Consider the following 26,766-nt stretch of genomic DNA (forward strand, 5'->3'; position numbering starts at 1 on the left):
TCCGATCGCAGAGGTCTGCCATTACCTGGATAGGGATGAATATGATATACACGAATATCCCGATGAGAGCTGTGGGTCCCAGAATGAAATAGGCATACACCGCACAAACGGCCATTAGGATAGGGATGGTGGCTGGCAGGGGACAAAACAAGGCAGCTTCAAACAAAGAATAGCTATCACTTGATAGTATATTGAGAACCTGGAAAGAAAGCACATGGGTTCAGGCTTGGGGAAGGGTAACTCAAACATCTCCTCAACTGAGGGTTTTCTGAAAGGCTAATAGGGCAGGGCACCTGATGAGTTTTGGGGTCTCATTCCGGTATGACTTTGGAGAAGCCAGTCTTTTAGGACTGAGAATCCCAAAGAGGAATGACTTAAAGAGTAATAGAAACTGCCGGGTGCAGTGGTGCACGCTTGTAATCCCAGCGGCTGGGGAGGCTGAGACAGGAGGATCTCGAGTTCAAAGCCAGCCTCGGCAATGGCGAGGTGCTAAGCAACTCAGTGAGACCCTGTCTCTAAATAAAATACAAAACAGGGCTGGGGATATGGCTCAGTGGTCAAGTGCCCCTGAGTTCAATCCCTGGTAATCCCATCACCACCATCACCAAAAAAAAAAAAAGAGTAATAGAACCATCTAGGAGCATGCTGGAGAGACTGCTTGCTGCCTACTCTGTATCTGTTTGCCCTTCTTAGGCAGCAGAGTTCAGGCAGCATGGTGCCCAGCTAAAAGACTACATTTCCCAACCTCCTTGGTGGAAGGGGTGACTTTGGGAAGGGCATGGTGAGATACCAGTCAAAGTGTGTCATGGGATGTTGGGATGGGTTCTAAAGAGGATCCAACCCAACTGGAAGACACACCCCTTTTGTTTTTCTCTCCTTCTTCCTACCAACTATCTGAAACATGGTTGGGATGGCTGGGATCTCTAGAGTCTATCCTGCACCACTGTGGGAACTACATGCTAAGACAGTGACGAAGAAAAGAGAAGGATCCTGAAATCCTCCTGCCAGCCCTGGATTGCCCTCTTGCAGACTCCTTTTAAATGGTGAAATAAATTCATCTTGGTTAATCCACTGTTATTTGGGGGTTTCTGTTACTTTCAGAATCTGATTATAATTGATGTGGGACTCTTTGAACACACAGAAAAGAGCAACTGTAAGAGCCAAGCAAGCCCTTTCTCTTAACTCGCACCACCTGGGGTTCCCTTGATGAGGAAAATTTTTCTTGAATCAGCAGCAAGGATTTTATTGCTGAGGATTAAGGGCTTAAGAAAATGTCAATTCTGAAGTACAACAGGCATGGTTTTCATTATGGCTTTGGCATCCCAAATGCTACACAACTGGAATTATTGGATCCACCCATCAATCAATTTTATCGAATACCTAGGGTTGTGCTCTTCATGGAAAACCAAAGGGATAAGAATGAAGTCACCCCTGAGGCCTGTCCCAGCTGTAACTAGGAAGTCACCCAATTCTCCTTTCTCTGAACTTTTCCCATGTCTTGAGTCCCCACCCGCTCTGAGATGCAACATATGATAGACAGGATATGGATAATCAAAAGAAAGGCTAGTGCTCCGTCCAGACCTCTCACACATTTTAAAAACCCAAGAATTAATTTTCCAAAAGTAGACTCCTTCTGGACAAGCTTACCTCACCAACAGAGAAGTGTGTCAATGTCTTGAAGGACACCAGGTTTTCGAAAACCAGGGTGGAGAGGGCCACCTTCAACCGGATCGCCGTGCGGTAATTTATGGCCCAGGCCAGGGCCCAAAAGAGGACCTTGGTAACCTCAGTGGCAAAAAGGGCCATGCACAGGCTGATGCCAACCCAGACTTTCCTGGAGGAGCTCTCGGTGTGCTGGAGGATTTGGTGAATGAGAACCGTCTGTAAAACAGCGCGGTGGAGAGAGGAGAGGGCCACTGGGGGTGGAGGTTGGTATACGAGGCCTCAATAATGTCAGCAAGCAGACTTTATGAGGCAAACTTTTTAATTAATTTCAGTGGCTGCTGCGCTCGACAAGGATTAACTTTATGAAAATTCACCCCTGAGGAACACAAAGATAATGACAATGTACTAAACCCACCAGTTCGTAGAGAAAGTAACTAATGACATGCTTTGCCCAGCTGGGGACCTAGGAGACAAGGCAGAAGAAGGGCTGCCCCCACTCACCGGCCCAATGGCTGACATGATGATGCACAGGATGTTGGCCAAGATGTCCATCAAGACACGCGTCCTCTGGAATTTCCAGGCCACTTGGCCCAGGGAGGCCTTCTCGGGACCCACCCTTTCTACCTCTTTATCCCAAAGGATTCGAAACCTGCGATGAAAGATCAGAAAAGAGATTGGCATTGCCATTTAAAACTGCTCTGGTGGGCACACCCTGACAGGGGGTACCACACAGCCCTGGTTCTTGGGAGTGGTGATTTGCCTTCAGACAAGCAGCATGGATTCACCTTCTTCTTTGCCTGGGCAGGTGGCCTACAGGAAGGAGCAGAGGCAATGCCTAGACAGGGCTGAATAGCTGGCACTTGGGCACACTCTTGCCCTTTGTTTGTACTGCCTCCTGGCCAGCTCTTCTCCAGGGCAAAGAAGACTGACCACTTCAAAGATCTGAAAGACCAGCGTGACAGGAGAGTGGCATGTGAATCAAGAGGCTGAGAGGCACAGCTAGGCCACATCTCCCAGGACCTCACAGCCTCCATGAGGAGATTAGATTGTATTCCAATCTCAAGTGCAAGAGAAGCCATCCCAGGTTTTTAAGCCACTATAACAGGACCATTTCATTTATCTAAAGGATCACTCGGCTGCTTTGAAAGCTATGGATTATTGGAGGAGCAAGGGAAAGGTAAGGATCCCACAGTAGAAGACTGTTGGCATCCAAGTGGGAGGTGCACAGTTCAGTAGTGGGTGCAAGGAAAGGTGGAAGGGAGTGACAGCAGGACTCACCCATGAATTAGAGGTGGGCGGAATGGAGAAGGGAAACCAAGGATGGATCCCAGTTTCTTGGATTGACCAACTGTGTGAAGGAAGTTTAAGGAGTCAGGGAAAAGAGGAAGAGGAGAAGGTTACCAAGTTGGGACTGAGATCACTAATGCAGTTTTAAGCACTTGCCTAGCACGTGCAAGGCCCTGGGTTTAATCTCCAGCATGCGTGCGCGCACACACACACACAGAATTCAGATTTGGATATAGATGCTTGTGTGTCACCCAAATGCCACTGTCCAGTGTCATGCTAGGTGTGCAGATTCAGAATCTGGAAGAGAGGCCAGGACTAGAGATGGATACATCATTGAGTAGCCCGCATGTGCTTGGTGTCTAAGCTTTTGAAACAGAAGACAGCATAGAAGAGGATCTAAGATGATGTGGGGTAGATGGAAGGGCACAAGAAAAACGAGAGTCAGGCCAGAGAGCTGGAAGGAAAATCCAGTACTCCACAAACACTGGTTCAGCCCTTTTCTCTCAGTGCTGCCTGGCAACTTTCTCCAGACAGTAGATTCTATCTAGAAATTACCACTGGCTGAGATGTCTTCAGGGCAGAGATGAGTGGAAGCACCATTCTAGAAGCAATGGCAAAGCTGCAACTAACACGCCCAGCCCTTTGAGTGTTTACCCCAAGTTAAGCCCTGCACTTTATCCCCATGTGACCAAAGACAGGGCGACTTCCAGGAGATAAAAATCACAGGGGCCTTTGAGAGAACTTCTTCCATGTTGAAGACATTCTTGGTCATCAGAACTATAGTGTTCAGTGGTGGAAAGAATAAAAGTGGAGTCTCTGTGTGCACAAGTCCTCGTGCATTTCCAACTGAAAAGAGCAAAGTGATGAACAACTACAGAGTATGTTTCACTTTTTTCCTTAAATGTAAAAAGCACAACCTGTGGGTGGGGAGGAAAAAGAAGAGGCATTGCCCTGTTGCGGATGATGGCACAGAGCATGTTTCATCAGAGTAGGAAGATTCTGGAAAGGACCACATCAACATTTTAACAGTGTTTAACCTCTGTGATGGGGAAGCAAGAATATGCTAGGGATACTTGTGCTGCTTAAATTTTGTTGCTTTAACACTTTTATAATGAACATGAATTAGCTTGGACCAATGACAATTCCATTTTTACAAGTCAAAATGGCAAATACTGATGGTCACGTTGGGTTCAGCCTAGGTGCCTTTTGTGATACAGAAGTCCAATAATGGTTTCTAAAATGAAACACAACACAATGCCAAGAGCTCTATGCAGCAGCCTGGCAGGGCCACCAACATCCAGCAAAGCAAGTTTCCAGCCACCACCTTTGTTCTACAAAGGAGCTGAAGGACCTGAGCCTCAGACTGGAGCTCTCCAACCAACTCTGCCCAACACTCACCTCCCCTGAGGCAAGAAGGGCAGGCAGTCAGCCCAAGTGTCAGAGAGCAGCCACTGAGCAGGATCACCAGCCGCTATGTGCATCAATTCCATACAGGGGAAATGGAGGCACCCAGAGGGGACCCCAGGACCCCTTCCTAGGGTGGGCGCCTCTCCCCAGGTGACAGAAGCAAATTCAGGTACCTTCTGGCGTTGGTGTCAGATGAGTCATATGGTGACAGCGGGGGCAGGGTGTCCACAGTCAGCGTGTGCCTGTACCCTCTAACCATCATTGGTGTAAGCCAGGAGAATGTGGCAAAGGAGAGCAGCCCTGCATCGTCCACCGGGTTGGATGCCAACCTACAGACAAATGCAATACTCAGTGTTTCTAGGTGTTGGGGTCATTGTCCTGGCCTCCTGGTTCGACTTAGTAACCACAATAATAACCACAGCCACACTTAGAACCTGGGACTTGCATTCATTAACCCTGGGGCCAGTTTATACAAGCTCATGAGAGACATTATTAAATTTTCAGGAATTTTGCAAGTCAATTGCTAAACGCAGCCAATATTCAAAATTAAGTTACATAAATTTAAATAAATTATCCAAAAGACAAAGGTGGCTCCACACTCAGATCTCATCACTTCCTAATTATGTTACTATTATCTGTTTTCTTGAAGTTATTTGCATCTATTTATCATCTTTATACTGGAAATACCATGGGATGGTATGGTACTGGGTATCTCTTCCCAACTTCTTATTCAATAGCATCAAAATTGACCATGGTAGAGTAATTTACATAACAATAATTGATAAGTGTTATAAACCAATGATTTTTTTTTCAGTGAAATGGTTGTTGAACATTTTGCCAAAGCTTGAGCCTCATGATCATCTCATGGGAAGAAGGGCACTTGCCACGTTTGACAAATGAGGAAATGAGAGACCCATTAGTTGACCATCAGAGGGGGTCAAGCACCCGTCTTTTGCTTTCCAGGGGACTGGTAAAGTCCAGAGCAGGGCATGCCACAGAGGGCAAGGTGTCCCAAGAAGCTAAGAGCTGAAGGGAAACTCTGGGCTTATTATGAGGACTGAGTGCACCAACACATACTAAGTATTACCTAACAGATAGAGGAGAGAGATAGGAAAGGCAAAGAGGGTAGGAAGAAGAAATGGAGAGGAGCAGGAGGAAGAGGAGGAGGAGGAGGAGGAGGAAGAGAAAGAGGAGGAAGATGAAGAGATAAAAGGAAGAGGAAGGGAAGAAGAAAAGAAGGAAGAGGAAGAAGAAAAGAGAGGAAAGAAGGAAAAAGGAAATGTGCCTAAGAAAGAAGAAGAACCAATGTTTTTGCCCTTGGGGAATTAATCGAGTAAGACAGAATAAAAGTCAAAGACACAGAGCATTAGCCACCAATTACTGAATGTTAGCTGTATTCCAGATGCCCGAGCTCTATATTGTGAAGAGGGTTCCAAGCAAGCTCAGGCTGGCAGTGTCCCCTCTCAAATGCATACTGTGTCTATTCACCATTATTTCAGATCTTTCTCAGGTGCACCAGTGTGCAGCCCATTATTGCAGGGAGTTCATTCCCCCCAGGGTCAAACCTGAACCAAGAGTGTGTTAGACCTTGGGTCAATGCTCCCACCTCACATCCTTTGGGTAGGAGCTTGGACCCTTCTCAGGAGTCGAGTCCCCCTTGCCTACAGCAGTGGCCCATCCCATGTTGCCTTTTATTCCTTCCCTGTCTCACTCTCCCTAAATCTATATCCCTGCTTCTTGGAGGGTGGAGTGGCCAATTAGCCCCGTTGCCCCTATCCAACAGCCAACCAAGCTCAGGAGCACAGTCACCTTGCTGGGCAAGGGATGCCTAAGACCAGGTCAACTACCCCCAACTAACTCAGCCCAAGTTGCTTTACTTTATGGGCTGCCCATAAAATTATAAGCTAAATATGTGGCAATTGTCTTAAGCCACTAAGTGTTGGAGGAAGTTTGTTAAAAAAGTAAAGGCTGTCTCCAGGCAAGTTATTTAACCTTTCTTGTGCCTCGGTTTCCTCTCCTATCAGATAAAGACAATACCAGTACCTCCAGGGTGGTTATGAAGAGTGGATGAGACGTTTGCAAAGCACTTGTGCAGGTCCTGGCACATGAAAAGCTCTCTTTTAATGTTTGCTCTTGATTCCCCTTCATCAAAGGACAGGAGGAGACAGGAATTGAGTGATCAGGAAGTGGGTACATGTGCAGATGGGTGGATGAACAAAGGACAAACATGCAGAGCAGCACATTGCGGGGGAGGAGGGCTGTGCCCACTCTGCTCATGGGCTCACAGCTGTCCCTGGGTCAGATCCTGTCCTGACCCCACTTCAATCCTCCTCCGGACTTACCTTGCATAGGGACGCACCGGGATCATGGTCTTCAGGCTGGGGTCATATCTCTCTGAAAAGGACCTCCGCTGGCCTCGCCGATCCAGATCAGAGATAAGATAGGGTCCTTCCCCAACCATCATGAGGGCTCTCTGGACCCCTAGGCCAAAAGCCTAGGGACACTTTTACTCTGTGGCAGAGAGATGGGGAAGGCTCATGGAGAAATGAAGAAATGAATAGTCAGACAGCTCCTACTCAACCCAGACCTGGTCCCCTGCATTGACCCCACAGACCTGGTTTTACCAACTCGCCATCCACATTTAGGTAGAAGTAGGACCCAAAGCCCCACCACATCCCTTAACTCCATCCTGATACCTCCTTCTTAGTAAGAGCATTTTGCTCCTCTTCTTTTCCCCTGTTGGGTTGAGTAGGAGCCAAAAAAATCCTATTGTGAGTTTTCTGGTAGAAACCAGGCTGAATCCCAGCCTGGAAAAAATAATTTCTAAGAAACTGGGTTTGCCCTCTTAGCATGATCCAAAGTGAGAGTTTTCACCCCCACACACCCTTTATTATCCCCTTTACCTGGATACCTACTGATAAGAGAACTTCAACCTCTCAGGACCAGCCCCAACTGGGCAGACCCACATTTTTCCCACTTCTGTGGCCCCTGCCCCCAATGGAATCAAACAACCCAGTTGGAGAGGACACTTTTCAATGTGGTATGTCCAGTCCACAAACCAAACACCTCATTCTCTAATCTCCTAAGGACTTCAGTTGCTTCTTTTCCTGTGTTGGGTTGGTTGGGAGCTTAAAAGCTACTCTTGCTTTAGGATTCCATGACATTCCTCTCCCCATATCCTAGAAATAAATTCTCCTTTTATTTTGTTTAACCTCACCTCTGTTAAGTTGGTTCCTGTCACTTGCAATCAGAAGCTTTAATATTATATACACAAAGGAGTCATACCCCCATGAGTTCTCTCCATAAGTTGGAATATACCAATTCCCACCAAGGTATTAAACATAACAGCATGGCAGAGCTGGGAGTATCCTTGGATGCAAACTTTTCCAAAGTCCTTATTATACAGAAAAGGAAACAGAGGTCCAGAGAGAGGAAAGATTTCCTCCAGTGTTATATGGAGAAGAATGTCACCATCTCATCTGGGGCAGTCTAGAAACAAGGGAAACTGAGACTCCCTACTTTCTGCAATAACCTTGGGAAATCCCTTGCTTATATTACAAGAGGTACTTCTCTGGGAAAATATGATGGTGGTTTTTTTATTAAAAATATTTTGAAAATCAAAATGTCTTTATCACAAAAACACAAATTCTCCAAAGTGGAAACTGAAGCCTTGTAGTCAGCTGGAAGAGGAGGCACATGCAGTAGATCTGCTCAAAATTTCTCCAGTTATTCAGTTAGTGAATTCTCATTACCTGTATACCACAGACCCAGCTTCTAGATTCCCGATTCAATCAGAAAATTCGAAGTTACCAATCAAACTCACTACTGCTTGCGTGTACCCTACTCTGTATTCCACTCTCGGTTTACACCAACTAACACTGAGCACCAGCCCAGCTGAGAGTCTCAACACACCCCAAACAAAGTGCCAACTCCTCCTTCCTTGGGGTCTTTGTACTCACCACTGCCACCATTGGAACAATTTCCTATTCCTCCCTTCTCTGGACCAACTCCTGCTCAGACATCAGGGCTCATTTCAGACCCATCTTTTTCTGGGAAAACTTCCCCACTTACTTTTCTATTTACCCAAACAGACTATGAGCTTTCATGTCAGTCTCTTTCACAGCTATATTTCTCACCTGGCCCAGTTCCTACGTGTACTAGATGTTCAATACATATTTGTCAAATGGATCACTAGTGATGAGTAAGACAGTAGTCTAGGACAAATCCCCCCACAAGGAGAAATTAATACACAATATCACACAGTATAATGTGAACCACAGTATTATTCTAGCCCTAGGGAAAAAAAATACCATAAAAGGGGGTTAACGATAAGACATTTTAATCAAGTTAATAGAATGGAATAGTAAATAATAGAATAATGCACCCCCCAAAAAAGATAGGCAAGTAAGAACAGAGGAAGAAAAACAGAAGGAATACATAGAAAACCAATAGCAAGCCAATAGATTTAAACCCAACCTTATAATTATTGCGTTAAATGTTAAAGGACTAAATATTTTAGTTAAAAAAACAAAGATTGTCAGACAAGGTAGAAAAGCAAGATTCAATGATGTGCTGCCTACAAGAGGTGTATTTTAAATATAAAGACATGAGTGGTTGAAAATAAAAGGCTAGAAAAAGAAATTCCATACTAACAGTAAGAAGTGATTAGATGTACTTATGATCTTCAAATAAGGAAGGATTTCTTAAAGAAAATTCAAAAAGTAAGTCATAAGTTTGAAACTATAGATGTCTGTTCATCAGAAGGCACAATGTTTAAAAGATTTGCTGGTATAAATGTGATGCATTTAATTATAAAGAATTAGCATGCAGAAATCAAAGCATTTTCAATACATTAATAGCAAAAAAACACAATCAATTAAAAAAGTGAGAAAAAGATAGAAATAGGCAATTGATAGATGAGTCAAATAAACACAAGAAAATATGTTCAATTTCTAAGTGCCAGGGAATTGAGGATTAAAACCAAACTACAGTAATAACCATGTGTCATTCTTCAAATAGGCAGTATTAAAAAGCATAAAAACTTCACATACCAACCCTTAAATCCTGATGGTGGGGCTATAAATTGAACAACTAATTTGTAAAGCAATATGGCATTACCCAGTCAAGTTAAAGACTGTCTTACTAACAAAGCTACCTTATCCTCCCTGGATATGGACATGGCAGGGGAAATTCTGCCTGTCCAAGCAGTCATATACAGAGTGGCCACAAACTTTGCAAGATCTTTTTCATTTTCCTCACAATTCTCTAGCCTCTCTTCTCTCATACTTACTGGTGTCAACACGGAAGTTAATCTAAAAAAAAACAAGGAAACAATCCACAGAGGATTTAATCTCATACAAAAAATATCTTTATAGCCCCTCTGCAAGAATATTTGAAGTAACTCTGTTTACAGCATCTCAGACATCTGCAAATAGAAAAATGGATGAACAAATTGTATAATATGAACAGAGTATATTACTATTCAATGCTAAATATTAATGAGCTAGGTCCACACATCAACCTATGTGAATGTCACACACAATAAATTGAGAACAAAAAAATAAATAAATTGCAAAAAAATGCACTCTGAAATAACTACACAAAGTTCACATACTTTAAAAACAATATATATATATATATATATATATATATATATATATATATATTTTTTTTTTTTTACCAATAACTGTATTTGCAATACAATTCCACTTCTCCAGGTACCCATGACTCCTTTTCCTGGAGAATGATATTAGAAACCAAGATCCGGGCACTAGGTTTTTTCTTTGTTATGGGAGTACTTTTGCTTCTGGGCCCTCTCAGATGATGAAACAAGAAATATATGTGTGTATATTGGCTAGTACAAATGCACATAGCTATAAATATTTCTATATGTAACTATCTGTATCTATTTTAAGATAAGCATACTGATTCTCTAATGATTATCCATTACCATAATTGTCCTAATTCTAGCATCCTCTCCTTGCTTATCTACAAACTCCAAATCTAAAAGTGAAAAACCTGGTTCTCACCATCCACTATCCATTTACTTAATTATCCAATTAAGTATACATGCAGAGCAGCATCAAAATTATCAACCTATTACCCTGCAAGAAACAACTTAACTAGAATACAATGCTTCCAAGAGTTCAGTGCAATATAGAAAAAAATAATAACAACTTTACAGTGAAGATAACCTGACAATCACCACCTCAGCCAGGTGATATCGGGGTCAGTATCAAGAGTGGTAAGTCATGTGGATAATATGTGCCCTTGAAATGATGTGATGAGAACAATCTTCCTCCCTCAAACCTATAGTCCCAGCCTAATCTTGAGAAACACAGGAGACAAATACCGGTTGAGGGACATTCCTGACCAGTGCTCCTTACAATTATCAAGGTCAGGGCTGGGATGTAGCTCAGTGGTAGAGTATGTCCTTCCCATTCATGAGGCCCTGGGTTTAATCCCCAGAACCAAAGCAAAACTATCAAGGCCATCAAAAATAAGGAAATGACACAGCCAGGAGGAACTTAAAGGAAACAGAACAACTAAAGTGGTATCTTGATGACATCTTGGAACAGAAAAAAGACAATAGATAAAAACTAAGAAAAGCTAATGTAGCAATATTTGTGAATTAGAATACACATACTGTGATAAGACAGGATATTATATGTAGGGAAAACTGGATGTGGGATATGTGGGAACTTTCTGTACTATTTTTACAGTTTTTCTATACATTTAAAACTTTCTTAAAAAATAAATTTTAGGGGCTGGGGTTGTGGCTCAATGGTAGAGTGCTTGCCTAGCATGTGGGAGGCACTGGGTTTGATTCTCAGCACCACATATAAATAAATAAAGGCCTATCAACAACTAATAAAATATTTTTTAAAATAAAATAAAGTTCATTTTTAAGAAATTCAACATGATGGCTACCTCTGGGTGTAGGGAATGAGGCCTGGAAGTTACACAGGGATGCTCTCATGTCGTAATATTTAATCATAAACCCTGCAACCAGGCTACATGTGCTCAGTGTCACTGAGTCATGCAGAACACCTGTGCTAGAGAAGATCTGAGGACAGAGAGGTCAGCATGATCTGGAAGGAGGATGGGATTAGAAAGAATGTCCTGGGGGAGGTGAAACTGCGTCTGGGTTATTGCAGAAGAAAGGAAAGGAAAGAAGAGTTTGAGAGAAAGCCCAGACCAAGGCTTTTGGCCAAGACTGAGTGTGTTTGTGGAGCTGCAGAGCGAGGTTCCTAAGGGGACCTTACCATGTGCAGCAAGCTTTGGTAAGAGAGTCAAGAAACAAGGCTGGCATAAAGAAGAATGAAATTATGGCATTTGCTGGCAAGTAGATGAAACTGGAGAATATCGTGCTAAGTGAAATAAGCCAATCCCAGAAAACAAAAAGCCGAATATTCTCTCTGATATGTGGATACTGACACATAATAAGGGGTGTGGAGAGGGAAGAATAGAAATTCATGGGATTAAACAAAGGGGAATGAAGGGAAGGGAGGGGCGAGGGAAATCGGAAAGACAGTAGAATAAATGGGACATAACTCTCCTATGTTCACATATGAATACATGACCAGTGTAACTCCACATCATGTACAACCACAAGAATGGGCATTTATATTCCATGTATGTATAATTGTCAAAGTACACTGTACTGTCATGTATATCTCAAAAGAACAAATTAAAAAAAAGGCTGGGAATAAAGGGCTTCAGATTTGCCCATTTATGTAGACAGTAGTCTGATCAGTTGGTTCCTACATAGGATTAGATCGAGGCTAAAATGTTCCTGTAGAACTTTTTCCCAAAAAATTCTGTTAGTTAATTTTCTATCACTGTGACCAAAATACCTGACAAGAACAACTTAGGGGAGGAGAAGTTTATTTGGGCTCATGCTTTCAGAGATTCGGCCAATGGGTAGCCAACTCCACTGCTCTGAGCCCATGGAGAGGCAGAACATCATGGTGGACAGGCATGGTGGAGGAAAGCTGCTCAGCTTATCACAGCCAAGAAACAGAGAGAGAGAGGGAGAAGCTAGGGACAAAATATATAATCTCCAGGCATGACCCCAGTGACCCACTTCCTCCAGCCATTTGCCTACAGCTACTACCCAGTAATCCATTCAAATCATTAACACATAAACTGGATTAATCCACTACAGCTCTCATAATCTAATCATTTACCTCCTGCATTAATACATGGGCTTTTTTTTTGGGGGGGGGTATGCATCCCATAATCTAAACCATGGCAATATCTATGTGTATCAGAAAGTTCTTCAGAGTTTTCTCTACCAAAGCACCATGCCCCTGGCCTTTCTGAATTTGTTGCAGGAAGACAATGGAGAGCTGCGAGTCACTCTAAAGGATGCTCAGTCTGAGAACAGAAAAGAAATTGGTCTCTCATCCTTAGAATGGTCATTTATCCCTGAGTAAATGCAATCCAGTTCTGACCATAAAGGCAAGAAGAGACCAGGACATGGACATAGCTTTTGTGCACAGTCTTGAAACCATATTCTGATCCTTAATACCACTGCACCACAGGTGAGTGATCAAGCTGTGGTCCCTGACAGTTGCTCGTGACCTCCTACTAGTTTCTGGACCACTCTCCTGCTCACCATGACCTGAGCAAAGCAGAACGAATTAGCTGGTGCAGAAGAAAGAATTCACCGCAAGTTCTGAAATCCAACTGAAATTATTTGGGGGTGAAAGAATCACAGAATCCAAGAATTTCAAGAACTCAGGAAGATCTCAGATATGGCAAACTCAGCCACCCATAAGAGGATTTCCTTCTGGCCAACCTGATCCTGCTTCAACAAGCTTTGGCAACAGATCTCTGAATCTTCTTAAGACAGCCCTCATGTAGCACACATGCAGGAAATGCATAAACTGAATCCAGAGGAGATATCCGACAAGCTCAAAGACACATTCTACAAAATAACTGGCCTGGGCGATTCAGAAGCATTAGCATCCCGAAAGACAAGGGAAGGTGAGGGGAAAGCTTTGGATTACAGGAAACTAAAGAGACATAACAGCTAAAAGCAATGTGCAATTCTGGATGGGATACTGGACTGAAAAAAAAAAAATAAGATTCAAAAATGTTCTTGGGACAACTAGAGAAAGCTGAATATGGACTCTATATAATTGTGTTATATCAAAGTTAAATTTCCTGATTTTAATCATTGTACATTTGGATCATTTTGATCAGATGTTCTTTGAAAATACATACTGAAGAATTTAGGGATAATGGAGCAAAATATCCACAGTTGACTCTGAAATGTGTCAGAAAAATAATAAGAATGCATAGAAAGAGATCGGTAAAACAATTGTGGCAAAAATATTTGTTGGCAAATCTGAGTAAAAGGTAGTCAGAATTTCTTAGGGTTGCTCTTACTACTTTTCTGTACATTTGAAATTATTTCAAAATTAAAAGTTAAGTACTTTTAAAGGAAATAGCTCTAAAGGGAATCCATTTTTTACGTCAGTAGAACCAGGTGCTATTTTCCGGCAACCACTGCTGTGGTCTCAGCCATTTAGTCAAAATCTATGCCCTTTCTATGTGCCCTCTGATGACCTTCATTTCCTTCATTTCAACTCACAATGCCCACCCCCCAACTCAGTCGATATTCGTCTCTTGTCCAGGCTGAATTCCCAGCCCCTCGTCCTGATCTGCCTTCTGAGAGGGTAGGCCTCCATTTGTTGGTGCAGCGCCCTTCCCTACGATTTCTGCCTTTTTGGTTCCCATTTTTACTGGCAAAAGGCCCCAACAGCAACCTGTCGGTAGCTTGTCTTTGGGGTTCTGAGTCCAAGATGTCCAACAGAGAAGGCCAGCTTCCCTGGCCAGTTTTGGGTAATCAGAGTGCATAGGAAATTGGCTCTGGGAGTAATTTCCTTGAACACTCCACGGGGGATGCAGAGTTATGATTACCTAAGACAGCTTGGAAGCTTTGCAGCTGGAATGACACTTTGCTAAATTTGGCAGCCCCAGAGGGAAATGAGACTTTTTAAAATCAGGAAGTCGGCTTTGGCTAACGTCTCCATCGCCGTCTGTCATGCCATCCTCTGCCAGGAGTGAGAAGCTGCCTAGAGTGAGAAATCTGCTAGCAGGCAGTCGTGGGGGGAGAGGGGAACAGCTGAGAAGAGCTTCCAGGAGCCGGCACATGCCCAGGCAGGCCAGGGCCCCTGTGGCCATCATGACTCTGTACTTGCCCTGACTTTTCCCACTCAGAGCATCTGAGGGCTGGCAGGAGATGGTAAGAAATCCTTGGTGCATCTCTCTGCTTGCAGGCTGGGGGTTCCTTACCTAACGTCAATACACTGGACAGGTGGAAGCAGAGGAGGCCTCTGTTTAGAGAGGACACAAACTAATAATTTGATGGCCTATACAACTTATGGGTCCATTTGATTCAGACTATGGATTTTTTTTAAATTTTTTAATATGTAGAAAACATTTAATAATTAGAAGATATCATATTAAAAAAAAAGACCTCTGGCTTTTCTGAAAAATCAGTTGCTCATGTACATTCATGTGGTCATAGTCAGTGCCATCACCCTTGGGGGCAAGGCATTCAGGCTTTATTTAGCCACAGTCCCCATGATTCTTTTTTGCTCCCTGATTCTGGGGTTTTTTTGGGGGGTCACTTAGCATTTAGCATCACACTTACACAGTTATTGTTCATAAGTACAATCATTTTTCTCAATCCTTGTCTCTGTCCACGGTGGGGAGAACGAAAGAGGGCATCTCGAGAAGAAACATCTTCCACACCTACCTACAGCTTCATATTCCATTTCTGCCTCTCTAACCCGGAAAACTGACAATTTCCTGTTTGAGAACTGGATTCCCAGCTTCCCTGGGTGCCCCACAATGGAAGTCCTTTCTTAGGACTCCTTTCACCATAAAATCCTTCCCAGATAAGAGACCAGGCTATTGTTGTTCCGGAAATCAAACTCAGAGCCGTGAGCATGTAGATACTGAGCTACATCCAGCCTAATGAATACATTCTTAATTTAAAACCACCCAAATTGGCAATATCTGATGATCTCACAGTCTCCCCCAACTTCCTCCAGAGTCTGAGCAGCCTCCAGCTCAGAGGAGGCTTTCCCACACCCCTTCCTGCTCCTGTCTGTTCAGGTTGGCTCTCCCTAGCACATGTATGGGCAGATAGACAGAGACGAATCCCTGAGTGATGGGGGGCTGGTGTCAGAGTGAGGGACCCAGGAGTGGAGGGAGGAGCAGAGGGAGGCATAGGCGGGTGAGCCACCACAAAGTCAGGGAGGGAAGTGGGATGAGGTGGTGCTTGACGCCTCTTATCCCCCGAGGGCCTAAAATGTTGGCCTGTGATGGCGTCTCCAAATGAGGTCACCCCTTTGGGACAGAGATGTTCTGACATAACTAAAGAAAGATGATTCTCATCTCATCCCCCATTTTAAATGTATGAGAACCACGTATTAATGCACCATGAATTCAAGGCCTTTTAAAAAATAAATCCTCATGATTAAACTGTGAACTCTGTGTGTATGTGCACGTGTGTGTGTGTGTTTGTGTGTGTGTGTGTGTGTGTGTGTTTGGGAGGGTGTGTTGAAAGGCCTCATTTATTCAAGGTGGGCTTTTGTATATCACAGATTTTTTTAAGGCCTGTCCTGGCATTTCTGCTTTTTCTTTCACATACCAGGAGTCTCCAAAAATGGAAGAGCCCAGGCTTCCTTGACCCTCTGGGAGCCCCAGGCCCCTGTTTCTTCCCACAGGCAGCCACCTGTGACCGTGTCACCCACCGGGGATCCTGTCCTGGGGATGAGAAACAAGGACCCTGAGGACTAATTGGTACCAATAATTGCAATAGAGAGAGACTGTACCTGGACAGGAAATGTTCTGAGTTCTCAGGTGGAGAGGAAGAGGCAGTAGGTGTCAGAAGTCATGAGGCTCACAAGGTGGCACCTGCTGCCCACTTTGCCTGGAACTCCTTCTCTCTATGGCCCTTGGGTTTGGCTTCTCTTGTCCCACCTGCTCCCACCTGCTCCCACCTGCCTGGAGCCCTCCTCTCCAACTGCCCCATTCAACTGCCACTCCCACCACACCTGAGGAGGGAACTCTGGGGGGCCAACATTCCCTCAGCCCACATTAAAGGGCACTGCCCCCTCTCGGGATGGTCCATCAGCTCCTCTGGAGACACACAGAGTTCATGCCATGTGCTTGCCTAGCCACCTCCTCACGGCCTGTCACAGAACACCTTTGTGTAGGAGGGAGGGAGGTCCTCCCTCCAGCCCCATTCCAAACATCATGAGCCTGCCACAACTGGTGTGGGGCCAGGCTGAGACCAGTATCCACACCTCCTGACCCTCTTCCTGGCCCCTGCCTGTGACAATACATCCCATTTCTTTCTCTATTCCTACAAAGGTAAAGCAACTCTGGACTCAGGAGAGGGAGGGGAAATCCAACCTTTAAAACAGAGAAAATCTCATTCATTCATTCATCATGTATTTCCCATTCACTTAACCAGAAATAGAAGGGCAATTTGAGCTCAATTCTTTTTTTCCTGAATTGACCAAAAGTCTGAGACTGGTACTTTGCATAGAAGCTTCCTGCTTGTCATACTTGTCATATGCTCTGGAGTCTGGGCCTTGTTGGATTCCTTGGGTCCCTTTTGAACCTTGCCCAGAACAGTTGGCCCAATCTCAGCAGAAGGATTTCACAGTGGCCAATGAATTGGTTGGGAGGGAGTAAAATCTCAATCCAGAAATAACAAATCTTAATTTGTTTTGAAGAATATTCAGACATTTTAGAAGATCTTCTCCACCTAACTTACATGGGTTTAAGGACATTTTTGCTGTAGTCTTTTTATCTGCCAAAGGCTCTTCCTTTACTCTTGGGCTGGTCAATTCCTCCCTCTGCTGGTGGTTTCTGGCTTCTCTGTTTCCTAGAGATGCAACTCACTGACTTCACCTGAGCTGAAATGGGGAGGGTCTGGAGACAGATGTGGTGTGGGAAAATGGATCCTTCGAGGAAGGCTCCCTGGTATGGGGAGTGGTGAGACCAGCAGACGTTTTCTTTATGCACATCTAAAGTGTCCCATTTCATTTACCTCCCTCCCTTCCTCCGCGGATGCAAATCACTGCTAATAATATCACTTGACATTTGTACAGCCCTTTGTGTATCCTGAAGTTCTTTATCCTCTTGATCACTCAGTCTTCTCAACAATCCTGGTGGGGAGGGATTCTCCGTGGCAGACTGCCTTGCCCAGTCTTCCAAACAAGTGCAGATATTATGGAGTTAACCAGTCGAGGACCCTGAGCAGTTTTCTTCCATGTTCAGACAAGGCCGGGAGGAGATGAATTTCTACCAAGACAGACAGTATTCTGGAACAGCAGAGTCTGATCTCTCAGGGAACAGATTCTGGAGTGGAATGATAGAGAGAGGCTGTCTGCTCTCTGGCCAAGGGAGTCCTTCAGCACAAAATAGATCAGCTCCTACTTCGGACAGTGCATGGGTTTATCCAAGGTCAGGGAGCGAGGTCCAGCCTGGTGGGCGCACCTGGTGGTGGAGGGGAGCATGAGGACCTATTGGAGTACAGGAAGAAAAATCAGAAATCCTTGTTACTTTTCCTCATCCTTTAAACATTAAAAATCAAATCTTTGGAGATGTAAGGGTCTCTAAAATAAAAGGATTTATTGAACTATCGCAAATGGTAGCCAGGAAAACAAAGGACCAGGTTCAGAGACAAGTTCCTACAATGATGGGCCAGGACCAGCACTGAGAGCATGTTTCATAAACTCTGGGAAAGGAAAACTCTGTGCCCTATACTGGCTACAGAAACAGGGGCCAGGGGTGTAGATCACACAAAAAGAGGAAAGCTTTGGGACAGGAGGGTGTCCATAAGGAGAAGGCACTGGTTTTTCTGGGTTGGTTGGAGCTAATGGTGCAGAAAGGTATTGTAAGCAAGGCATGGTGGCCCTGGTGGTCGGCCTTGGTGGGGCTGAAGTTAAGGTTTCAACATAAAAGGTGTTTTTGTTGGTCTCACCTGCAACCATTTACTGATTAACTTCCTTTATCTCTGCCCACTGGTCTATGTAATTAAAATTTAAGACATCTCATTGTTTTTCTTTTATCCTACAAATACATCAATACAGTGATTTGCATATCTAATATCCTGCACATCATTTGTACATACTGATATATGCATATAATAGGAGTCTATGTGCCCAAAGATAGGGGTGCTTGGGGGCAAGTAGAAATCCATGTTTGCTGGAAAAGAGAATTTTCCCAGCTCTGAGCTTCTAGGAGGCTTTCATTCTAAAACGAGGCTCTGTCTGAAATCTTCAAAAGGAAATAGATATAGATGTATGTACACTTATATATGTGAATACACACAGTTTAATGTAATAACAATTATACAAAGACAGAGACTCAGAGAAAGAGGCAGTGAGTTCTGGCCCAAAAGCACTTTGAAATCAGTGTGTGGAGTTGTAGAGACTCAATATCATGTGTTGGTTGAGAATAGGAGCTCTAGAATCCGATCTGACATCAAAGTTTCTAAATTTCAATTTCTCCAACTACAAAATGAAAACACTAACCTCAAATCATTGTAAATTAATTGAGGTTTTAAATTAGATAGCATGAATGAAGGACACGGTGCCTTTTACACAGTAAACACTCAAAAGGTAGCTGTCACTTATGAATAATTTTTAAATTGGCAAGCTTTTTTGAGAGATAAGAAGTCCACCTTCTGGATTGCTATTAGTCTGCCTGGTGGTCATACATAAAAATATGTGCTTAAAAAACAGGTTTAGCTTATATGTATTGTTTTCCTAATGAATCAAGGAGCAAGATACAGGAGGAGGTCCAAACAAAGTTGATATCAGATGGTTCTAGAAATGTGTGGAATTTGAATGGACTTGTAAAACAAGGGGAAGAAACACCAGGATTAGTGAACCAAAAATACATGCATGCAACAATTAGAGAACAAGCCTTCTAATAAAGAACAAAAAGGTTTCATAAACACAAATATTGAGTCCTGGCCTCAGTCTCGCCACTCATAGCTTAAAGAAGTGAGCAAGTCCTTTGGCTCAGAGAGCAACCTAGGAATTGAAACTCACCCTGCACATGCAAAACGTAACTCTGCATCCTCAGGACCAGGAAACCTATGCTAACGGTGAACAACTAAATTCTATCTTTAAATGATTGGTAGATGATCTTGTAATACACCTATTTCCTTCTTTGCATTGACCCTTAAGAAGCTCACGGTGAAAACCCAGCCATCTCAGGCGGCCACAACCAATCCTACATTTTATGTAAAATGATGTACCTGTGGAAGTGTTCTGTGAGCTCTAACTCATGGACAGGCAAAACCCCAGAACCACAAACTATATGTGATGTGTGTGGGGAGGCGGTAGAGGAGTGTTGTTGTGTCCAAAGTCTAGTTGTACCTGGGCATTGGGGTAGGATGCAGGAAAACCCAAGTAAGTGCCTGGAGACAGCATGAGAGACATCTGGTTTATTGGGGAAAGCTTACAAATATCAGTAACAGCTCCAAGAAAAGTTCAGTGGCAACAGGCTGAACAGATAGCACCTCTGTCCCTCAAGGTGCTTAGCAAGCAGCGCCTCCTCTCCCTCGTGGCATTGGGTTCAGTGGCAGCCATCTGGATGAGTGACATGTATCCTTTCCATGGCGCCCAGACCAGTCCGCACGTAAAGAGAGGTTCTAGCTGGGCACAGGGGCACATGCCTATAATCCCAGCAGCTTGGGAGGTTGAGGCAGGAGGATCACAAGTTTAAAGCCAGCCTCAGCAATTGAGTGAGGCCCTGAGCAACTTAACAAGAGCCTGTCTCAAAATGAAATTTTTAAAAAGGCTGGGAATGGGGATCAGTGGTTAAGTGCCCCTGAGTTCAATCTGTGGGGGGGGGGGGAGGGGGAGAGAGAGAGAGAGAGAGAGAGAGAGAGAGAGAGAGGTGTGTTTTATATATTAAGCTGCAGAAGCAGTGTCATCATTAGCATTAACTTGCTTAAGTTTCTTATATAAATTGTCTCTCAAAATGTAACCATCTTGAACTGTAGGTAGGACAAAGGGGAGGGAGGAGAAGGGAGGGGGCACAGGGATAGGGAAGACAGTGGAATGAGATGGTCATCATTACCCTAAGTACATCTATGAAGACATGAATGATGTGACTTTACTTTGTGTACAACCGGAGACATGAAAAATTGTGCTCTATATGTGTAATATGAATTGAAATACATTCTGCTGTCATATGTAACAAATCAGAATAAATTTTTAAATTTTTTTAAGAAAGAGCCTAAAGAGATAAGACAATCAAATGCAATGATAGCTCCTTATTAAGATCCTGGATTGTCTGGATAGGGGTGACTGAGTTGTAGTAGACATTACTAAGATAAATGAAGACATTTGAATTGTGTGTTCGATAATGGTCTATCGGTTGCGAAGTTGTTCATTTCAATGGTGAAATTTTATGAGTGTAACAATTATACTTTGGTTATGACAGAAGGTGCCTGTTTTTAGGAGCTATATGTAAAGGATGTAGGGTGGAGGGTTATAATGTCCACAAGTAACTTTCTAAAGGCTCAAAGGTCTGTGTTGGTATGCATATGTATCACACACACACACACACACACACACACACACACGGAAGCAAAATGTTAACAAATTATTCATCTAGATGGAGGGTATTTGGATATTCATTATACTCTACCTACAACCTTTCTACAGTTTTGAATATTTCAAAATAAAACACTGAAGGGAGGAAGAAAAAAATGCAACCATCGTGGTGTATACACAAGAAAGTACTTTCTACAGATAACAATAACTCGACCTTGGTTCCCAGTGTGCATAAGAGAAACCTGTGTCCTTCAAGATAATGTGTGTTTGTATCTTCCGGCTCAGGCTTGCTCTCATCGTCTCCTTAACTCAGCTAGTTAACTTGGGGAACAGAAAGGGGACCTTCAGGCACATGGTGTTTACTGTCCCCTTTTTCTTTAAGGAAGATATAGGAGCATTCCAGTGACTGCCAGGTAACTGACTCCCTCAGAGCGGAACAGAAGTGTATGAATCAATACAGTTTTCTCTAGGGCACAGTAGAGACCACAGGGCACTTGGGAACAAAGAAACATCATTATTAAATTGGAAAACGATACTCCTCACACCATAACTCCCAGCAGACCAAGCCCGACTACGGTATTGGGGTGAGGCCACTGTCCCCAGCTCTTGATGTGTGCCTATTCCTCTTCATTCTTTTCCTCCACCTTTTTAGATTTAGCTCCCAAGCCAGCCTGTTGGAAACCAGTGATGTAGTTGTAAGCAGGTTACCTCCTCTGCCTGGGACTCAAGTTCCCTCGATAACATCAGAATTGAATTAGATGAGGGTTCTTAATTTACTCTTTTTGTGCCATGGATCTCTTTGGCACTCTAGAGTAGTCTCAGGATGGTTTTTCTAATTCCCACAATAAAGCATGTAATATCGTAAAGAGGGTCAATTATATGGAAACATGATTATTCAAAATAGGTATGAAAACACAAAAATTGGATATTATAAGATATAATCTTCCATAATGATGCACTAAATAACATGATCTAGCAGTAAGTCTAATGACTACTATAATTTCAAAGCACTGATGCATATAAATGTTATTTTGAATTACCTGATACCATTGAAATAAGATTTGAGAACATCTATTGGTGACAAATTCAAAGCTAATGGTACTATACTACAAAGTTTGTTCTCAAGCATAATCAAGGGAAATGCTAAATTTCAGTTGGTAAAACTAAAGATGTAATTTTTTTCCTTTCCAAATTCATGGATCCCCTGAATCTAGCTGACAGGTCTGTGGACCACAAGGTAACTTCTGGACTAGGAATTAACTAAGTAGCTTCTGACTCTGACATAGTTGGAAGTTGGATTTCATAGGATTGTCTAAATGAGACAGGCAGACAGAATAGGGGTCATCTCAAAGGACTTAAAAACAGCATACTACAGGGACACAGCCATATCAATGTTTATAGCAGCACAATTCACAATAGCTAAATTGTGGAACCAACCCAGATGCCCTTCAGTAAGTAGATAATGGATAGAGAAACTTTGGTATAGATACACAATGGAACATTACTCAGTATTAAAAGAAAATAAAATCATGGCATTTGTAGGTAAATGGATGGAATTGGGGAATATAATGCTAAGTGAAGTTAGCCAATCCCCAAAAAAACAAAGGCCGAATATTTTCTTTGATATGAGGATGCTGACTCATAATGGTGATGGGCGGGGAGCATGGGAGAAAATGGAGGAGCTTCAGATATGGCAAAGGGGAGGGAAGAGAAGGGAAGGGGAAGAGAGTAGGAATGATGGTGGAATGAGTTAAACATCATTACCCTAGGTACACATGTGAAGACATGGTATGAAAATTCTTTGTGTACAACCAGTGATTTGAAAAATTGTGCTCTGTATGTGTAATATGAAATGAATTGCATTCTGCCATCATATATAACAAATTAGAATAAATAATTTTTAAAAAGAATAGGGGCCATCTGGGAAAATGGGGCGAAATTTTACAATCTTAATAGCTGGCATGAGAGTGTCTCTGGTAGAAACTCTAGAATTGGGAGTTGGGGGTCAAGGAGACCACAGAGGATACTAGTGAACAGCAAGGAGACTGGAGCCTGAGGGGATGGAAATTCGATGAGAGATTGGTCTAAGAGAAAATAAGAGACAGTGCTGAGTTCTCCCTCTACTTCTGCTGAAGAAAGGAGACACTATGGCCCAGTGAGATGATCAGCAAGTCTGAGCCAAAGAGGTCATAAGAACCACGTGTGGGCTCGGGGTGTGGCTCAGTGGTAGGGTGCTTGCCTCACGTACACGGGCCCTGAAGAGGGTCCTCAAGCAGCTACTCCCTATGGGCCTATCTAGTGACCTGCCCTCTCTCTGTGCCTCCTGGCCTGAGCCCCCCGCCTCTGAAGACACTTCAGCAATGTGAAGACTGCAGTCTGAGCCCTCCTGTTTTCCTTCCTCTTCCTGTTCCCTCTCCAGACTGGTGTTCAGTCGGCCACAGTGGTTGTCCTTTGGAGACCCTCCATTTATTAGTGTTCCTCTTAAAATAGAGTGTCTAGAGCTGAGGTCGGAGGGCAGGACAGGGCCAGGGCCATGGGACTGTTGCCTCCAGCTGCTGTCCCTGAGGACATTACTCAAGCTCATCCTGAGCTGGCCTGCTGCACTTGACCATGAGAAAGGCTATCCCTGCGGATAGATTAAAACCTCTACAACCCCTAGAATCACTATGATCTCTTCTCCACCAGCATGTGATGAAAAATAAAAATAACTAATCGCTAAATAAGTACAAAGAAGTAGAATAAAGTTCTGCCTTCTCTCAACAGTTATTTTTGTATGATTTTTGAAATGTCAAGCCCCAATTTTTAAAACTTTTATTAAAGAATATTTCGGAAACCCAAAAGGTATAAAAGATCATTAAAAACAAATCAAGAGGGTGGGGGATGTAGGGTAGAGAGTTTGCCTAGGATCCTCAAGGCCCCCCAAAACAAAACAAACAAAAACATACAAGTATACACTTTCCACTCAGCTTAAGACATAAAATATTATGATATGGTTTGTGTTACTTTTCAAGAAAAAAAATCTTTTTTATTGGAACTTGGAGCCCATAGTTCTCAAATTTGCCACACTTTAGATTCTCCTAAAACTTTTAAAAATCCTTACACCCAGTTTCCATACAAACCAACACAATCAGAGCCACTAGGAGTAAATATCAATATTTCAAAAACTCAAAAGAGATTCGATTCCAATGTGCAGCCAACCTTCAGAATCATACCAGGAACAGAGGTTAATGTCGGAGGTGGGGATGGAAGCAGGTGGAATGGAGTCCTGTAGATCTGGTGGCAATGGGCTCTGTTTCCTGTCCTCTGACATGTTCTTTGGATTCTCTGTGGATCCTCCCAGTTCTGAAACCAGCAGACCTTCCCACATTTTTTGGGAAGAGACTGCCATCTGCTGGTCTGCTTGAGGAAAACGCAGTAGAGCAGTTGGTTGGGAAAGGACATTGAGAGAAGTATTATGGGTCACAGCACACAGTTTTTTGTTTCATTTGTTTGTTTTAATCGTTTTATTTTAATTAGGTATATATGACAGCAGAATGCATTTTGATTCTCTGAGGTACTGCAGGGCATTGCCCCACGGCAGCTCTGGAAGGAAGGCAGGGCCAGGTGAGGGGCGTCATTTTCACCCGGTAACTCCATGCAGAGGTGGGGTGGCATAGTACAAGTGGGTTTCCCAGGCATCTCCAGTCCCCCAAAAGGTTAAAAAATTTAATTTTAAAAAGCAATGTTTGGGGAAGGTAATAAAAGGATAAATGGATTTTTTTAAGAGAGAGTGAGAGAGGAGAGAGAGAGAAAGAGAGAGAGGGAGAGAGAGAGAGAATTTTTAATATTTATTTTTTAGTTCTCGGCGGACACAGCATCTTTGTTGGTATGTGGTGCTGAGGATCGAACCCGGGCCGCACGCATGCCAGGCGAGCGCGCTACTGCTTGAGCCACATCCCCAGCCCGATAAATGGATTTTTAAGATTTAAAAAAAAAAAAAAAGCTTTCACTCAGAAGGAGAAGGTAACAGAAGATAATGGACACCTGTCACCATTTCCCGGTGGAGATGGCATTCTCTGTTTGATCCAGAGATTGCATCGTCAGCCCCTGTGGCAGTTCATTCCTGCAGGGACGTGTTTGCTGTTCTTTGTCTTGAACAGATCTTTCTTGCCCAACACTCGTCATCTGAGTAAATATTTGTTCATTACAGGTCTCAGCAAACTGCGACCTCAGTTCTACCAGGAAGCCTTGCTTGGATGTCCAAATCTCCTTCACCATGTGGTCACCTCCTGGCCCCCTGCTCGGTACAACCTGTTTACTTGTTTACTGTTTACTTAGCCTCACAAGATTCCAAACTCCATGAAGGCAGGGATATCATTACATTCCTAGCACCTATCCCAGTGCAAGAAACAGAGGGAAATATTGCTTCACGGAATTAGATTTTCTTATGGAATTTTGGAACATCAGACACTATAATTTGAAAACAAAGGAAAAGTACTTTGAAACCTATTTTAACCCAACAATGAGGTCTCCCTAGAAGTAAATTGAAAATAGCTTCCTTTTCTACGTATATATCTATAAACACATTGGAGGAAGAAGGAGTGATCTTCTTTCTAGTTGGTATATAAGTTAACTTTTTATGCCACCCATTTATATTCCTAATCAATAAACAAGCATAGTAGACAGGTACTATTTGGGATCTACCCAGCATCAACATCCATTCTTCCTTCACATAGTCATAGCATCCTAATTTTATTTTGGAGGGAAAAAAAAATCTTGTACTGAGTCCAGATAATTCAGGGAAGCTGACACCATCCCCAGGCCCTGGTTTGGGTATGTGACTAGGCCTGGAAAAGTCACTGTATTCCAACAGCCAAGCACATGGTGGGTTCACATGTGAGGACCCAAGCTGACCCAATGAGATTCAGCCCATTTTTGCTTGAATCTTTGAGGTAAGAAGACCTGGGGTGCTGAGCTAGTAGCTGGCAGCCATGTTGCCACCAGGAAGTGAAAAGTGGCCAGAGACTGAAGCCAAACAAAGGAAAGGAGGGACAACAGAAGAGAGACAAGAGTCCTCAAGACAGACATGCTTTCAATACCTGCACCCAACCTAGAACTTCTTCTGGACCTTCCTGTTACATGAGCCTCCTTTTCCAGAAGTCAGTGTCAGGGAAGTTTTGTTCCTGGAACTGAATAGGTCCTAGCTAACAGAGAAAGCAGAACAAAGAATGTGACTTATTTTCTCAGTTTAATTTTTAACAAAATCAATACATCAATTTGCAACACTTCCAACACAGATCAGAAAACTATAGTAATAAGCTGTGACACTATTCTGAAATTATTTGGCATGAGCTTAAAAGAGACACTTGATCACTTGACCCCATGGCATGACACCAGGCTGGGGATCTAAGGTTTGGGGAGTCACAAAGTGACCTATTCCAGATTTTGTTGCCTCTGTCTCCTTTTCCTTCCTAGCACCCTCCCGACATGTCAGCCCTGCTTCCAGGAGAAGTGGCCATCTCTAGACAAGAAGGTCATAGACTGCAGGTCTCACAGATGCCCCCACGCAGTCCCCTGAGCTCAGCCACCAGTCTCCATGCCGTCTCCACTCCTCCTCAGCTCAGTGAAGAATGGGCTGTTGTCAACAAGGCTGCAAACAATGACCCAGGCTGCTTCTGCAGGACCTCAGGCCTGTCAAATTCCACAACCTGGGGGGTGGAGAAAGGTGTGGAAGAGACAGGGCCACAGCTAAGCTCAGGGAAGGAGAATTCACAGGCCGTCTATGCCGCGGCCTGAGCAGGCATCCAGCCTCCCACCAGCC

General features: G+C 43.5%; 2 protein-coding genes across 3 annotated transcripts in view; both read right to left on the minus strand.

Moving 5' to 3' along the window:
• The window catches only part of ABCC12 (ATP binding cassette subfamily C member 12), a gene marked incomplete at both ends in the record, with an annotated part of 59,818 nt that extends 52,998 nt beyond the window's left edge, over positions 1–6,820 (minus strand). For both annotated transcript variants that reach the window (XM_081275091.1, XM_081275092.1), the window contains 5 exons: positions 26–199; positions 1,648–1,881; positions 2,167–2,314; positions 4,533–4,688; positions 6,702–6,820. In XM_081275091.1, the coding sequence (XP_081131217.1) occupies positions 26–199; positions 1,648–1,881; positions 2,167–2,314; positions 4,533–4,688; positions 6,702–6,820 (831 nt within the window). The remainder of the gene's footprint in view (positions 1–25; positions 200–1,647; positions 1,882–2,166; positions 2,315–4,532; positions 4,689–6,701) is intronic.
• A 19,740-nt stretch (positions 6,821–26,560) lies between these two features.
• Positions 26,561–26,766, minus strand: part of ABCC11 (ATP binding cassette subfamily C member 11) — a gene marked incomplete at both ends in the record, with an annotated part of 31,168 nt that continues 30,962 nt past the window's right edge. The window contains one exon of the mRNA XM_081273605.1: positions 26,561–26,653. Coding sequence (XP_081129731.1) covers positions 26,561–26,653 — 93 coding nt within the window. The remainder of the gene's footprint in view (positions 26,654–26,766) is intronic.

The sequence above is a fragment of the Spermophilus citellus genome, assembly GCF_964194105.1.
Source record: "Spermophilus citellus genome assembly, chromosome: 18".
Classification (NCBI taxonomy): Eukaryota; Metazoa; Chordata; class Mammalia; order Rodentia; family Sciuridae; genus Spermophilus; species Spermophilus citellus.